General features: G+C 37.5%; 1 protein-coding gene across 3 annotated transcripts in view; it reads right to left on the reverse strand.

Annotated features, from left to right (window-relative positions):
• Positions 1-4,295: 4,295 nt before the first annotated feature.
• ASCC3 (activating signal cointegrator 1 complex subunit 3) overlaps positions 4,296-15,993 on the reverse strand; it is a 253,149-nt gene continuing 241,451 nt past the window's right edge. For all 3 annotated transcript variants that reach the window (XM_072331536.1, XM_072331537.1, XM_072331538.1), the window contains exons 38-42: positions 13,794-13,945; positions 13,180-13,330; positions 6,545-6,751; positions 5,012-5,187; positions 4,296-4,924 (exon numbers count right to left, since the gene is read on the reverse strand). In XM_072331536.1, the coding sequence (XP_072187637.1) occupies positions 4,777-4,924; positions 5,012-5,187; positions 6,545-6,751; positions 13,180-13,330; positions 13,794-13,945 (834 nt within the window). In that variant the 3' untranslated portion in view covers positions 4,296-4,776. The remainder of the gene's footprint in view (positions 4,925-5,011; positions 5,188-6,544; positions 6,752-13,179; positions 13,331-13,793; positions 13,946-15,993) is intronic.

The raw sequence follows: 15,993 nt of genomic DNA on the forward strand, positions 1-15,993 counted from the left end.
CGTTCAAAACAACAGGTTGCACTATGAAATCTCCTTAAGAAGAGATGGGGAGTGGTTGTTCATACCCAGCCTTTTAGCTTCTGCAAAGTGCTGCTGTAATGCCATTAGTGTAGCAGGCAAGGGAAAGGTGGAAAGGGTGTAGTCATGTAGGCAGACTGGCAGATGAAGAGTACAGACACAAGATGCTTTTTTTGCTTTGTTTCTCTTTCCAAATTTTGGAAGAAGTATGATACATAAGCAGGCAGGCACTATCTGCAGCTGGTCCCTGAAAGGAAAACAGTGTAAAAACCTACTGGCAAACTGGAATGAGAAATCTAACATCAGACCTTTTTGTATGCACTGTAAATTTACTCATCTATCCATAATGCTGATGCATCACAGAAGTATTTATTTTTATCATTGTATTTGATTTTCCTGCTTTTGTTATACAGCTGTTCTTGGTTTTCTCCATTAAATATTACAGGACAGAACACAAGGATTGACTGTTCTGAGCAGCTGTTTCAAATGCATCAGAATTCTTTTTTTAGACTATTCAAATAAACGCTGATTCTAGGGTCATAATGACCTGATGCAGTGGTATAGGCCTAAGGAAGAGTGGCTGGAAAACTACTCAGCAGAAAAGGACCTGGAAGGGCTGGTTGACAGCCAGCTTAACATAAGCCAGCAGTGTGCTCAGGAGGCCAAGAAGGCCAGTGGCATCCTGGCCTGCATCAGAAATAGCATGGTCAGCAGAACCAGCATAGTGAATGTCTCCTCATACATGGCACTGGTATACTACACCTCAGGTTCTGTGTTCAGTTCTGGGCTCCTTGCTACAAGAAGGATTTGAACCACTGGAGTACAGAATGCAGAGAAGAGCAACCAAGCTGGCAAAGGGACTAGAAAACAGGAGTTAGGAGCAGTGGCTGAGGTGATTGGAGTTGTTCAGTCTAAAGAAGAGGAGGCTTAGGGAAGCTGTCATTGCTCTCTACAAACACACAGAAGAAGGTTGCAGAAAGGAAGATGTTGGTCTCTTTTCACAGGTAACAAATGATAGGATGTGATGCAACAGCCTCAAGTTGTGCCAGGAGAGATTTAGATTAGGTATCTGGAAGACTTTCTTCACAGAGGGTGGTCAAGCACTTGAAGAGGCTGCCCAGGGCAGCAGTGGAGTCTCCATCCTTGGAAGTATTTAAGAGATGTGTGGACTTAGCACTGGTGAGGCCTCCCCTTGAGCACTGTGTTCAGTTTTGGGCACCTCAATACAGAAAGGACATTGAGATGCTGGAGCGTATCCAAAGAAGGGCAATGAGGCTTGTGAAGGGCTTGAAGAATATGCCCTATGAGGAGCGACTGAAGGAACTGGGATGGTTTAGTTTGGGGAAGAGGAGGCTGAGGGGAGACCTTACTTCTCTTCTCCAGTACTTGAAAGGTGATCACATTGACAGCAGGGCTGGTCTCTCCTCACTGGTGACAGGACAAGGAGAAACAGCCTCATGTTGCGCCAGGGTAAGTTCAGGTTGGATATCAGGAAATCTTTACAGAAAGGGTTGTTAAGAACTGGAATAGGCTCCCCAGGGAGGTGGTAGAGCCACCATCCCTAGATGTGTTTAAAAACCACTTGGATGTGGTGCATGATTTAGTGGAGGGTTGTATGGTTAGGTTGTGTGTGGTTGGACTCGATGATCTTTAAGGTCTTTTTCTGAGCAGTTCTATGATTCTTGGCACTGAGGGACTTAGTTTACTGATGGACTCCATAGGTAAGGTTGGTGGTTGGACTTGGTGATTTTGAAGGTGTTTTCCAATTTAGATGATTCTATGATTCCATAATCAATTTGCTTATTCTACATTACTTCAGACTTTGTTTTTTTGAGACAAAGACTTCTGCGAAAAAAAAAGTTCCAGTTGTTATTTAGAAATTTAATTAAACTATTTCTAAAAACAATTATAATACTAGGAAATTAAAGGCTGTGTTTCCAAACCAAAGTACAAATGGTACAAATGACATTGCAGAATCTCTTTAATTGAGTAACACAGAATACTGAAGCTATTGTCCGCTACTCTGCAGTTACTTGTGACATGCATGTAGAAAGCAGTAAGAGCCAGTATCATCATGCTGGTATGCTGTTTGACTGGCATGGCTTCTTTCTCCTAATTAATTAAAATTGTTGAGGGACAATATATTGCTTCACTCAAGCTTTTTCCCAAAGAAAGGACTTAATTTTTGTGACAATTTACTTGCAGATTAGAGAAAACAATTCTTTTAAAAATAGGAGTAGGTCCAAGCAAATGTGTGTATAATCAAGTTTTGCCTTCAGGCTTGAAAAAAAATAATCTATTTGCTGAGTGACACACTGCTATAATATACTGAATACGGTCCAAAAAGCAAAGAAAGCAAGAGTGTCACCTATCAAGCTGATAACATAGTAATGACTTTCTCTATTATTGTTGCATCTTATGCAATAAAGTCAGCCTGTAATAGTGAAACAAACATTTTACATATTATCAAATGATGTGAAGATCTGTGAAAACACTCAATTGCTGAACTGATTATTTATACAAACTTACCACTTATCTTAATTTTAAGGCAACAGAATGTGTGAAATAAATCTTATTAACTACTGACTGTTTGAAATTGGCCAGCCTTCTCTTTCCTGCAATGTAGTGTTGCTGGCATGTCAAATTTGAGGAAGATGATTCTTCCCCTCTCCTCAGTGTGAGTGGAGCTCCACTGGGAGCACTGTTTCCAGTTCTGGGCACCCTAGTATGAAGGAGGCATGGACATATTGGAGAGAGTTCAGTGTACGGCTACAAAGATGATGAAGGGTCTGAAGCATCTCTACTGTGAAGAGAGGCTGAGCAAGCTGGGACTGCTCAGACTGTAAAAGAGGAGGCTCAAGGGGTATATTATCAATGTCTACAAATATTGAAAGGTAGAGAGCAAAGAGGACACAGCCAGGCTCTTTTCAGTGGCACCCAGCCCCAGGACAAGAGGCAGTGGGCACAAACTGGAATGCAAGAAGTTCAGTCTGATTGCCCAGATAGAATGAAGTCTCATTCAATAGCTGATTGGACGTGATCCTGGGCAAACAGCCCTAGGTGGCACTGCATGAGAAGGAAGGCTGGACAAGGTAGCCTCCAGAGGTCCCTTACAGCCTTAACCATTCTTTGATTCTATGTCTGTGCACAAACACAATCATTTTTTTTTCTTCAATATACTAGGGCTACTCTGACAATAATGTCTCCTATATTATTATGTTGACACATGGCATCAGAGGTGGACATTGGTGCTATGGCAGTAGAGGTCAAACCTTCCTGTCAGTACTCTATTACATTTTGTTGCCATGCCACAGATGACAGCCGAGGGCATCTGACATGGAAGTGCATACAAAGCAAAAGGGTGTAACTGAGTTCTTCCATGCAGAAAAAATTGCACCCATTGACATTCATAGACACTGGCTGAACATTTATAAAGACCAAATCATGAACCTGAGCACAGTGAGGTGGTTGTTGGTGCTTTTCAGCAGTGGTGACAGTGACACAAAAGACAAGCTACAATCTGGGTGGCCATGCACAGCTGCCACACCATGAAATGAAGAGCATCTTGATCAGCTTATACACGCGAACAGGTGGATTATGACCAGGGAATTGTATACAAACCTGAATATTGACTTCAGTGCATTGGAAATGATGGTGGCAACATTAGAATATTGAAAAGTATACACCAGGTGGGTTCCACATGTTCTCACACAGAAGCAGAAAGAATACTGTATGAAAGTTTGTCAGGAACCAATTGATCCAAGATGAGGCTGAAGGTGAGTTTCCTGGATTGCATCATTACTGGTGACGAGATGCAGTATCACTACTACAAACAATGGACTGGTGATGTGAATTTCTTATCAAAGAAAAATTCCTCAGCAGGTAATGTCATGCGCCCTGTTTCTTGAGATAGGAATGGGGGGATCCTTCTGAACTTCATGGAACTCAGACAAACCATCAACTGACTGCTACATTGTGTTGCTGACTAAACTGAAGGCTTGAACTTCAGTCAGAGAAGAAGACAACCTTTCTCTTGCAACATGATAGCACCAGGCCCCATTCCAGTTTGAAGACTGTGCAGCACATTATAAATCTTGGTCCTAAAAAGTCCACCTCATAGACTGGATCACAAGAAGACTTACTGTGTATAAGCTTATATTAATAATATATATATATATATTCTCCCTTTAGATTATCATCTTCAAAGGCTAGCAAGGGAAGGATTTTGTATTACGTCATATATTTCACACTGAAAAAATCTAATGCAAAACACTCTTATGGACATATTTTTATTAAACATGAAATGTAACATATCCATCAATACTTTCAGCATATTTTTCTTAGATCAAATTGTGTATTTTTCCCCATAAATTAAAAAAGTAATCTATTTAAACTGCATCAACACATGGGCTACAGAACATTTTTTCAAAATGATGACAGTAGCCCTAAATTTGCTCAAATTATGGTACCTTTTATTTTGATGTGTCAAAATTGAATTACGGCAGCTCTAGTAGAAATAAAAGAGATCAATATGACTTCTGAAAGATCAACCAAGAAAAGACAAAATTTTATAAAGGAGTAAGGCCACTGTGGCTAACTCTGTGTTACCAGAGTCAATACAGTAGTCACTTTCAATTTTTGAGTTGTCTTGAGGTTAGAGGTTTGGTTCCACTAAGGCAAACTCACTTTTTGGTGTCCAAAATGACCAGATATGTTGAGAGAAAGACCAGTTCTTTTAAACAGATTTTTCAGATCACCTTACTTCAAAGTCAGGTTACTCATAGGATCAGACACCTCTGTTGTGGCTTGTGCTGAAGTACTACCTGGTATAATATTCAGGTAAATATCATACTGTTGGTCCATGCCAAGATAACTGTCGCTCATGAGATACAGCGTGTAAATACACCTAAAAAGGTAAAAAGTAGAGACATTAGTTTGGCAATTAGGTTTCAGCCTAATCATTAAGAGATCTTAATTTTTAAATCTGTCATACTTTCCAAGGGTCTCTGGGGTGTAAAAAGCAACAGAGACAGTGTTTCTATTTCTGACATATCCAGTTCTCTTCAGAGCGATGAGTTCTTTTTTGTCAACTTCTCCCAGTATTAAAAACCATCCTTCATCTTTCACTTTAGGGAATCGAGGAGCTACTGCTTTACTGTCTTGCTTTCCCTGTTTGGAGTAAGAAACATTTTAGTTAAATCTTCTTTTCAAAATATCATTCTTTCTTGAATGAGACATAACACAAAAACACATTCATGAATTTTTATGTAACACAATAATTTACAAATTAAAACACTTTTGTTATTCTGTCTAGATGAAGGCTTCATCCCAGAACAAACAACAGAGAAAAACAATTTCGAGGGAAAAAAAAAGTGAAACAAAACAGAATAAAATATACTATTCTACTTACTTTGTAAGCTACTAAAACTTGCATGAAAATACCGTTCCCCTTTCTGTAATTTCATCTAATGTACTCCAAATACTATTATCAGCAGAAAGGTTAACTGTAAACCTCATGTCTTTAAATAATGCTAAACAATATCGTTCAAGATAAACATAAAAACAGCACCTGAAGTATTAATTAAATTTTCAGATAGCAAAAAGAAAGATTATTTCAGTGATTCTTTAAGACAGTGACTTTACTGCTGTAAGCTGAATATACAGTGAGGCACACTTGACCATCGTTCATTTTGTGCTCTGTAGGTGGAAAGGTTTTTCTGAAGACTGACACAGAAGAAAAAGCACCATTATCACAATGAAGCTTCTGCAACAGTTTGATACAGCTGTTTCTTACAAAAGAGGACTCAAATTCTGGGAGAGGTTTATAAAACAGTGATCACTAAAAGAAACAATCCTGCTTCGATCACCCTTTCAGTGGCTTCCAGTTAGGAAGGCTGTCTCAGTAACAGGAACAGCAAACAAAAGGGCTTATGAAGGAGCTCTGAAACTTTTTTCTTCCTACAAATGAGAAAGCCTCCCCTTGAAACTAAGGTGATTATATAAAATACGAAGAGAATATGTAGAGAATATCCTCAGTAAAGGGTTGAGGATGTGTTACAAGTAAAAACACAGTTATAGGTATGTATGTATTTACAGGTATGAAATACATGTGAATATCACAGAATCACTTATAAATTGGTTTGGAAAACAGGGTATGTAAAAATATCCAAAGTAGGAGTTTAGGGATGGCAGGTAATTAAATACTGCCTGCAAAGTTATTGTACCCACTGTTATTACTTTATAGTCACCCAAGCATGAGTTCCTGGTTTGTAAAAAATAATGACTTTTTTTTTTTTTAATAGTCGTTAATTGGTCTAGGATTTTATCTAAAGAATCTATTTATTATGCTACTGCAAAAACCATCTGCTTCACTACTAATATACAAAAGGCTTTTAAAGCGTTTACAATTTACATAACTCTCAAACCATAAAAAAAACCCTGTTATGCTGTGTAAAGCATTATCGATCACATAAACGGAATATTGGAAACTTGTGCACTTGTTGAAGGAAACGATAAATTCATCTACCTGGTACCCCATCTGGGTTCTCTGCAGATGTATCTGGAGCACATATTCTTGATCAGCTTGTAATTTGATCCATCTTTTGTCATCTCGTGTGTCTGCTGTCAAAGAGGGAACAGGCACTTCATTCTGTGGCTGAGCTGGGTCATCCCAACAGCCCTTAATGCTCAGGCTAACGTTTAGAATTGGCAAACGGGACAAGAAATTCCAAGCCTGTAGGAAAAATCAGATCCCCGTGGATTAGAAGATGATCCATACAATTCAGATGACAGTCATTATAATAAAAACAATTCAATGTGCAGCCAATATATTTATTCTACGCCAAGAATAATTTATCTGTATAGGAATATTATACTTAACAGCATGACTCTTAGAATCATAAAATACTTTTCTTCAACCTCTTGCTCTAATTACTTCTAAGCAAATAAAACAAATGTGAAACTTCTCAAGCAAATTAGACATGCCTCACTAAGATTATTGATGTCTGAACACAGGAAATATTCTTTACCGATTCCGATTAAAGTATTTTTTTTCTTATAAGCCACTTAAAAACTAGTATAATTAAGTTTTAAATTAAACTTCTTTAGCATAGCCCATAAAGAACAAGACACTGCAGTTCTAATTAGCAATGGGCAAACCTCGGAGAGTTCAGAGGATCAGTTCAGATAATTAACAAAACATTCAACTGCATATCCAGAGTTATCCTGACTTTTTTTTCTTTTTTTAAGATTTTCTTCCATCCATCTTCGTGAACCCTTCTTTTAATCCTTTTGAGGAATCTTAAGTCTGTCATTTCTTATGAACTGCAACAGGCCCACTTTCATCTTTGCACTGAGAACTGTTGCTAGTGACATACACTTCACACAGGAGAACATAACAATTTCTTCAACTTCACATTCATAAAGTACCCAGAAAATGCAGCCCTATGTATCTCCCATATTGCCTTAATCAACCAAGCAAAAGCACCTGAAGTTGTGATAATAATGGAAGGAAGCAATGTCAGCTTTCACTTATTAAATTCAGCACAGTCACATTTTTTTTAGGAAGAATCATAGAAAGATCATGCAGTCCAACCGTTCACCTATCACCAATAGCTCCCACTAAACCATGACCCTCAACACAACATCCTGTCGTTCCTTGAACACCCCCAGGGTCGGTGACTCCACCACCTCCCTGGGCAGTCCATTCCAGTGCCTGACCACCCTTTCTGAGAAGTAATACTTCCAAATGTCCAGCTTGAATCTCCCCTGCCGTAGCTTGAAACCATTCCCTCTGGTCCTATCACTAATGACATGAGAGAAGAGGCCAACCCTCAGCTCACTACAACCTCCCTTCAGGAAGTTATAGAGAGCAATAAGGTCTCCCCTTCCTCCTCTTCTCCATAAGCTGAGAATAAGCCCTCCTCTTCTCCAGGCTGAACATTCCCAGCTCCTTCAGCCTCTCCTCATAAGGCCTGTGTTCCATACCCCTCACCAGCTTTGTTGCCCTCCTTTGAACACGTTCCAGGGCCTCAATGTCTTTCTTGCACTGAGGGGCCCAAGAAGAAATAGCAAACTTTGCTGGAGAATGAAAGCAGTGATTTGTGGCCTCACTGTGGGTGGAGAAGATAGATGAGGTAGGCACCAGGAGAAAAATGAACAAAAAAAAAACCCCAACTGCCACACTCTGCCTTGCCCTTCTCCTCCTCTAACCCTAAAAAAAAGAGGGGATAAGCACTTCACCGATGTTTTCAAAATAGCCTATAAGAAGCTAGGTAAAGGGCAGGAAGGAGAACAGGAAAAGAGGAATATTGATCTTGCTAAAGAGCCAGCAAATGTCAAAACAGAATCTCATGGGAATGAAGAGGGTAGGCATAGTCACATGGGCAATACTGTCAAAGAACAGAAATGTTTTCTAAATAAAAATTATACATAAGTGTATATATTATATATTGTTTCGATTATCTTGTGTTTCAAGAAAATCTACTTTCATTTGGATTGTGTTTGATGCATCCCTGGCTATTTTTTCTGAGGTGAAAGGTCTTCAGCCTTAATAAAAGGAAGACCAACTTTTCATATTGTCTGACTGTGTTAGAACAAGGGGGAAAGGCTTTAAGCTAAAAGAGAGGAGATGCAGGTTAGATGTTAGGTGAAATTTTTTTACAGAGAGGGTTATGAGGCACTGGAACAAGTTGCCCAGAGAAGCTGTGGATATTCCATCCCTGGAGATGTACAAAGTCAGGCTGGAGGGGAGGCCTTTGGATAACCTGATATGGTGGTTGGCAACCACTGGCAAGGTGGTTGGAATATTCTATGATTCTAGGAAAAGATAATTTTGCTTTTTTGGAGATATTGCTATCAAGATTTATATTTATAATCATAGCATACATCGATACATAGTTAGGGATACAGCAGACAGGGTAAGTAGACGGAAGACTGCATTGCCATGAGGAAAGGGAGTGTATACCTTTTTTCCATGGCCTCCATGCCAGCTAGCTGTCCCTCCTCCATCCCCAGTGTGCTACTACTGCCATACTGTGGTTGTGCAGCTAGATGGATGAGCTTGCTAATCATTTGGCAACAGCATGAACTTAGATCAGCCTAAAGCTGATTGTGGAAGCATATTCTCTAATCCTGTGAGCACTCTGAATAAGCATGAATCTTTAGTGCCACTGAATGAAGTGCTCCTACCTCCTCCCCTGCTGGCACAAGCATTCATGTAGCTGCTTGGCTGCAGGCCATTTTGACAGTCAGCAAGAGGGTTGATGTAAGCCCTCCTCTTCTTGTCCCTAGATGCTCCTTCCCACCTCCTCACTCGATCCATCTGCAGCATTTGTGCAGCTGTGCGGTGAGCTGGGTCAGGAGAGGTGAAAGTGGCACAGGGAGGGCAGAGCTGCCCATTTCAGCTGCAATGCAGACTTATGTTGGATTAAAATGGCTGCATTACCATAGCCTGGTCAAACTAAATGAGAAAACTGATTTAGGCCAAAACTAATCTCTTTCCTTCTTCCCTCTTCTGTGCTGCATGAACAGCTGTGTCCATTCAATGGAGAAGATGGGGAGGGCCAGCTGTGAGCGCTCATGGAGTTGCAGTGTAAAACAAGACACTGATGAATTATACTGATGCAATGCATTAAGCATTAGCTTAGAAAAGGCAGGAAAATTATAACAGGGAGAAGCTGTAAGATAAAGGGAAAAGATATCTCCTCTTCTGTCTCAAGTCTGAAAGGAAGTAAGTGGGAATAAAAGGCAGCACCTTGAAGGAGGTGTTCTTTGCCAAGATTTTGCTACAGTTAGCTACAGTTAGCACAAAAGGCCATAATAAATTCACCTCCAGCAGATCACACTGGATGAGACTACTTGTGTAGTTACATCTTAACTCACAAATTGTTTTCTGTTTAATGCAAAGGCTTTAAGATCAAGTTTACCGCAGGAACTTCACTACTGTGTAAAATTCTCAATACGCCAAAGCAGAGTACTGCTGTTTCTGTGGAGGTACCCTGTTCTACTCCCGCCCAGTGATCACCCCTTTTGTTGTATTTCAGATATCATTTACCTGGAAAACTTTTATACTTACTATCTTGCGGATGTGGACTGTTACAATTACATTAGAACAAAATTTAATTTCAGCAGAGGCAGTCCTGTATTAACTTATTTTTTTTGGTACTACCTGTTGCTCCACTGAAGATTCTGGTTTGGTCCTATTAATACTGTACAATGCCAACATATTTTGTGTGTCAAAGGTTATCATGTTCTCATGTACCCTTGACACTGCAAACAAAATACATAAACTCTGAATAGCTTTTTAATTGCATAAAAAAGTAATTGTAATACTTGACTATCCTGGCCTTATATTTTTGAAAATTAAAGGTGAATTCAGTACTCCATGATCACAGAGGTACCGTTGACAACAGGCTGCCTTTTTATCATCCATGCAATTTGGAGAAAATAAAGCAATGCTTTTTTTTCTTGAGGAAAGCAGTCAACAGATGAAAATGAAAAATGAGATTATAGAAACACACACGTGCTTCCCAAGTAGAAGCACCTAATACTAGAGCAGAGACAGTACCCCATTTCAATCTTGAGATTTTTTTTTTCTTTTGATAATATAAACATCAGCTTAGTATTTTACAATGTGCCAGCATAAAGGACTTAGAAACTGAAAAAACGTTGCTAAACAAATACCATTCAGAAAGAAAACAGGACTTATTTTAGAGTTGAAGCCTAAGTTCTGTTTTTGAATTTTGGCTGTCAGAATTTAAAACCTATCTGACTTTTTAGTGAAGTTTAGGCGTACAACTAAAGTTTGGAAAATTAAACACAGGCTCCCACATCTCTTAGGTACATACTGACCATTTAACTATTGCATTTTTTGTACTTTTTACTATACGATAACATAAGCATATATTCTTCCTTTAATTGTATCAGTGGGCCCAATATGTGCATTTGTATATACATGTTTTTAGCTGTCAAACCCATAGGTTCAAATCCTAATCACGCTAGAAACTCCGCACAAACATTTGCTAACATCATTAACAGTTTTGCCAATAAACCGTCTCCCCAGGACCTAGCCTAATGTTCCAAATCCATGAGCAGCCTCAAGAGCTGTTACTTACAAATTAATTACCAATCTGCTTAAAAAATAGATTTTTCTTTCCAAATGTGACTTTTTTTTCTATTTCCCTTCTTCCCCAGATTTGTAAAGGACATTTTTTTTTTAATTTTTTTTTTTTTTTTTTTTTTTTTTTTTTTTAAACCATTTTCAAGCTAGTAACTGGTTCATGATACAGGTTCAGCAAACTGAGTGAGAAGTAAAGGTTTAGTAAAAGAATATTTTAGGCATTTTTGTGGTGTAGTTACCATTTGGTTTGACTTTGTTAAGGTCTGGTTTCAGAATGCCAGGTATAGAGTCTGTAATTTCATTATAGAGACTATGTAATTTCTTCATTGGAGGTATTTTCTCTACTTTGCCCCTTATTTAAATGCACATTTGAAGACTTTATATATGAAGACACTCAACAGGAAGTCTCAATATTAATTTTGATTATGTGGAAGGTATTACAATAGATTTTTAATGCAAAAAATTCCATAAATTATAGGAAATGTTCGTATAAAAGTTTCACATTTTCAATGACGTGTAACGCAGTCATGACTTTTCTATAACCAGTATGGCCATTCCCAAGTGACAGAAATGAAACTTCCTTCTTATATGATGCTGAGGTATTGTTTTTTCCTCTTATATGCATCTGTATTTACCAACATAGGCATACAGAGGCACAGAGTCATTCACAGTGTGAACATACACAACACATACACACAAGCTATTTTTGAGGAAACTGCTAAGACATTTCAATACCAGCCAAACATATTTATCTGAGGATTAATCTTCATCTATTGAATCAGACGAGAACACTGCCATGCATACAATTATTTAATTAGCAGCCAAATCCTCTGCCAGTCAGCAGCCGCTCCAGGCATACTGATGGGGCAGTAGATGCAAATCTCACAGTAGTACTGCTTTTTCTCATTACTACTGCAATTAGCACTTAAATTGATGCTTTAAACATACTAATTTCTGGAATAATTCAGGATTTGTATGTTACCTGGGATCGCCTCGCTGCAGAGACGACACCAGATTGCTACGCAAATTGAAGCACTTTTGAGCCAAATAACCATCATCATATCAGACAGAACCAATTTGCATTTGCTTTTAAAGATAACAGAATGGCAATTTATGCAAATAAATTAAGTAAGTTTACTTCTGAGTTCTCCCTGAACTAATTATAACAATGTTCTAATTTTTTATCACATCTAAAACTTGGACTGAAATCAATGTGTATTATGTTAGAAATCTGTTGTTAAATGAAGCCTTGTTTTGATGTCAATACATTTTCTTAATTCAGAATTTTGATGGTAATTTGGTTGCAAATGCAGCTGTCTGTTATAGATATTTAAATACTTTTCTTCTTGTTTGCAAACCAGTGAAATGTTTAACTGAAGCTGAACAGTCAAACACAGGACATACTGCTGTGCTTTTAAGTATTCACATAAAAAATAATTTGAAGTTTTCCACTTTCACACATTTATTTGAAATCGATAGCCTTATCATGTGAGGAATTCTATAGAATATAGCTGTCCTTTGCTGGAAGTTGCTTGAAAAACAAATGAAAATGAGACTCTAGAGCAGACTCGACATTTTTTGTCCCCACTGTGAAATGTGAAAATTTCATCTGCTTTCTGTTTCAAATAGAAAACGACTTCTGAATCTTTTACTAAGGGTATTCTCAGAAAATAAGGTGTTTGACAGACCACTTCAGAAACCAGCTATGATGACATTTGCAATGCATGATTCCTAGAGCATAGCTGGCTCTAAAAAGCTGAATAACACTAAGCAGATTGTACAACCTAGACAAGCATCTTTAGAGCAAGGAGATGTGTTAATAACAGCCATAAACCTGACAATGTTCCTGGTTAACAGAGAATAAGAGAAAACAGTCTGAGAAGAACCTCTGTACAGCCAGCAGTGATTTGAAATTTGAGCAATGAATGCATTGCATTTTATATAGAAATCACACTATTTACTGAAGGGAAGAGAGCATTTCTTTTCCCAACTACTCTTCCTTTCCAGTCTTACTGATAATGACCACTGATAGGAAGCATTACCTGTGAAATTTGTGCTGTTTGCAATTCACTGTCCACAATGGAAGCAAACACATTTTCTCTTCCTTCACAGGCAGCCATAAGTTCAGGAAGACACTCGATAGGACCTTGGTAACCTCCATGCATACTTTTCCTTTTTCCTTGGCTCCACTTCCTGATACAGAATGCAAAACACAGGTACAGGTAAGAAAAGCAAACATTTATTTTCCTTAGTTCGGGTGGTGAAACTTGATGCTGGTTTCTGTTATCAAATCTGGTCATTTATTTTTGGGCAGCATTAATTACTGCATCGTGGATTAAAATAAAGAGGTAACTACTGTATGAACTTGCATTTGTTAGAACTTGGAACTCTTCCAGTGATCTCTTGTTCATTTCTAAGGAATCATGGCTCTCAAAATAATCTGTGAAGGTTAATTAATTGATGAACACTGGAAACAAACATTACTTGGGAAAGCATCAGCGTGATTACATAATAATAATAGTTATTATTATTATTATGAGTTTTGCTTCTGTTACAGTAATGAACATTCTTGGGCATAACAATGAAATTCAAACACTAGCAGCAGCCAAGTTTTAATGAGACTGAAAACTTGCAAATGCTTAGAAGAGTTACATACTGAAAAAGATAAAGGTGTTGTACTTCTATATTGGGCACAGTAAGCAGAGAAGAGTCATGTATCCATCTGCCCTGAACCACCATCTGCACCAGGTTGGTTATATTCAGAGCAGCCACCAGCCAGCCATGATGTGCTGTAACATCCAGCATCGCCTAATAATAATAAAAAAAAAGATGTAAGTCTATTTGTGTACCTGGTTCATATAAGTAAGAACATTTATTATTTATTTATTATTATTTATTTATTCAGTGTTTAACAAACAAGAATTTCTAGGCTTTCAATGGAGGAATTTACTTACTGATGGGAGATCAGTTTGGATTAATCTTGAACAAACATGGATTAAATCTCACATCACCATTAACCATTACCGTTGAAAAGGTGAGAAATTTACGCCACATTTTTGGGAGTTTGGGAGCAGACAGTGGGCCTTCTCTTTAAAAATAACCTCTCTAGTACATAATCCCACTCAGAATGAAAAGAATAAATCTCAAAGTTGACTTTAAAGGAAGAAGTTACAATTAACTGTAGTATCAGGTTATACTTCAACACAAGATTTATGAGAATAGTGTAATTATTCAAAAACTCCTCATACTATTTAAGAGGAACATATTTACTTTTGTTCCAAAATTAATACTAATGTCACTTACCAGTAGCAGTTCTTATTATTTCCATTTTAAACCTAAGGGCTTAAATAAATATTTCCTCAATGGGACTAGACAAAAACCTAACATTTAGCTTATTGGCCATACCAAAGTTACGTTCAACACTGAAGATTACAAACAGTTAATAGATTTTGCAAGTTGAATAAGATTGGTCAGAAATAACATTAATTTTTGTGTTATTTACTGCTGATTGTTTTGAGAATGAGGGATGTCTGGCTGTCACTCTTCTGGTCTCTCTATTCTGAATCTGAAAGGCCTTCCCAAGTTAACATAAGTCAAGGAAGCAAGCAAACAAAAAATCCCTGTCCAGCTGCACATCACACTTTGAAACTGCTAGCGGCCATCCTTCCTTTCAGGTCTTGAGAGTTTCTATATCATTTATACTTCCAGCTAATGTGCTTTAAACAATGCAAGTAAAAGGTATGCCCTAAGTGTCATTAGCGTTAAAATTTAACTCCGCAAAATCTGTTAGAGCATATATGGTGAGTGGTCCTACTGATATATAAAAAAAAAAAAAAAAAAAAGCTGCATTAAAAAAAAAAAAAAAAAAAAAAAAAAGCCGGAATGAAATTTGATTTGATTAGTCTGAAAGAGTTCTTCCAAAGGAGAACAAACTGAACACAAGCTTTTGGATTCAACGCATGTTTTTTAAAATAAGAGTATGCAGTTATTAGAACGAACATATATGTAAACATATATTTATATATATATAAATGGTATATTTTTATACTGTCTACAGTACATTAAAACAATTAATATAATTTATGGGAGCACTTTACCTGGTGAAGAAAATTATACTATATGCTCGTTCTCCTGCTAATTTTGTTGTTTAATACCATTGTCATAGCAATAAAACTTGGATCTTCATACTGCAGATCTCTCAGTAGAAAGTCACATATTTAAAAGTGGTTTGCCATATAGTAAATTTGAAGTTTGATCAAAATACTGGAAAATGATTTTTTCAGAAAGCAAGAACACATTCTGGTATATCGAATATTTTCCACACTTCAAGTACTGTCTTCTTGGTATTAGGAGAACTACAGTTTGATTTCAGGACTACGATTATGTTTCCATGGGCTTTTCTTCTCAAGACAAATTGTATTCTTTGATATTTCCTTAGGTAGCACATACTTGCATCATTTTAACCTATTTTCCAGACACTAGTGTAATGACGAGGAGCTATGTAAGTCTTTATGTTTAATCAAATGTTTTACAGACAAACAAAAGACAGCATTTACTTAAGGCAAACTAAACAGTGAAATCTTCTTTAAACAAAGGAGTTGTTTACACACGCAGAGCTATTTCAATTAAATTACACTGATTCTGAAGAAATGCTGAGTTTAGAGACACAAGTTAGTTTCAGTCATGGCCCGTCGCACAGTTTATCTTAGCAGTTTATAACGCAATTTCAACAGGTTTTATTTCAGATCAGGGAGATAAGATCAGTGACACTTAGAAAAATATTTAACCTGTTGTCTTGAATTACACAAATGATGTCACATTTCTTTTGAATTGTTGATAAAGTACCTTCAGCTAAT

This window comes from Excalfactoria chinensis, chromosome 3 (genome assembly GCF_039878825.1).
Source record: "Excalfactoria chinensis isolate bCotChi1 chromosome 3, bCotChi1.hap2, whole genome shotgun sequence".
Taxonomy (NCBI): domain Eukaryota; kingdom Metazoa; phylum Chordata; class Aves; order Galliformes; family Phasianidae; genus Excalfactoria; species Excalfactoria chinensis.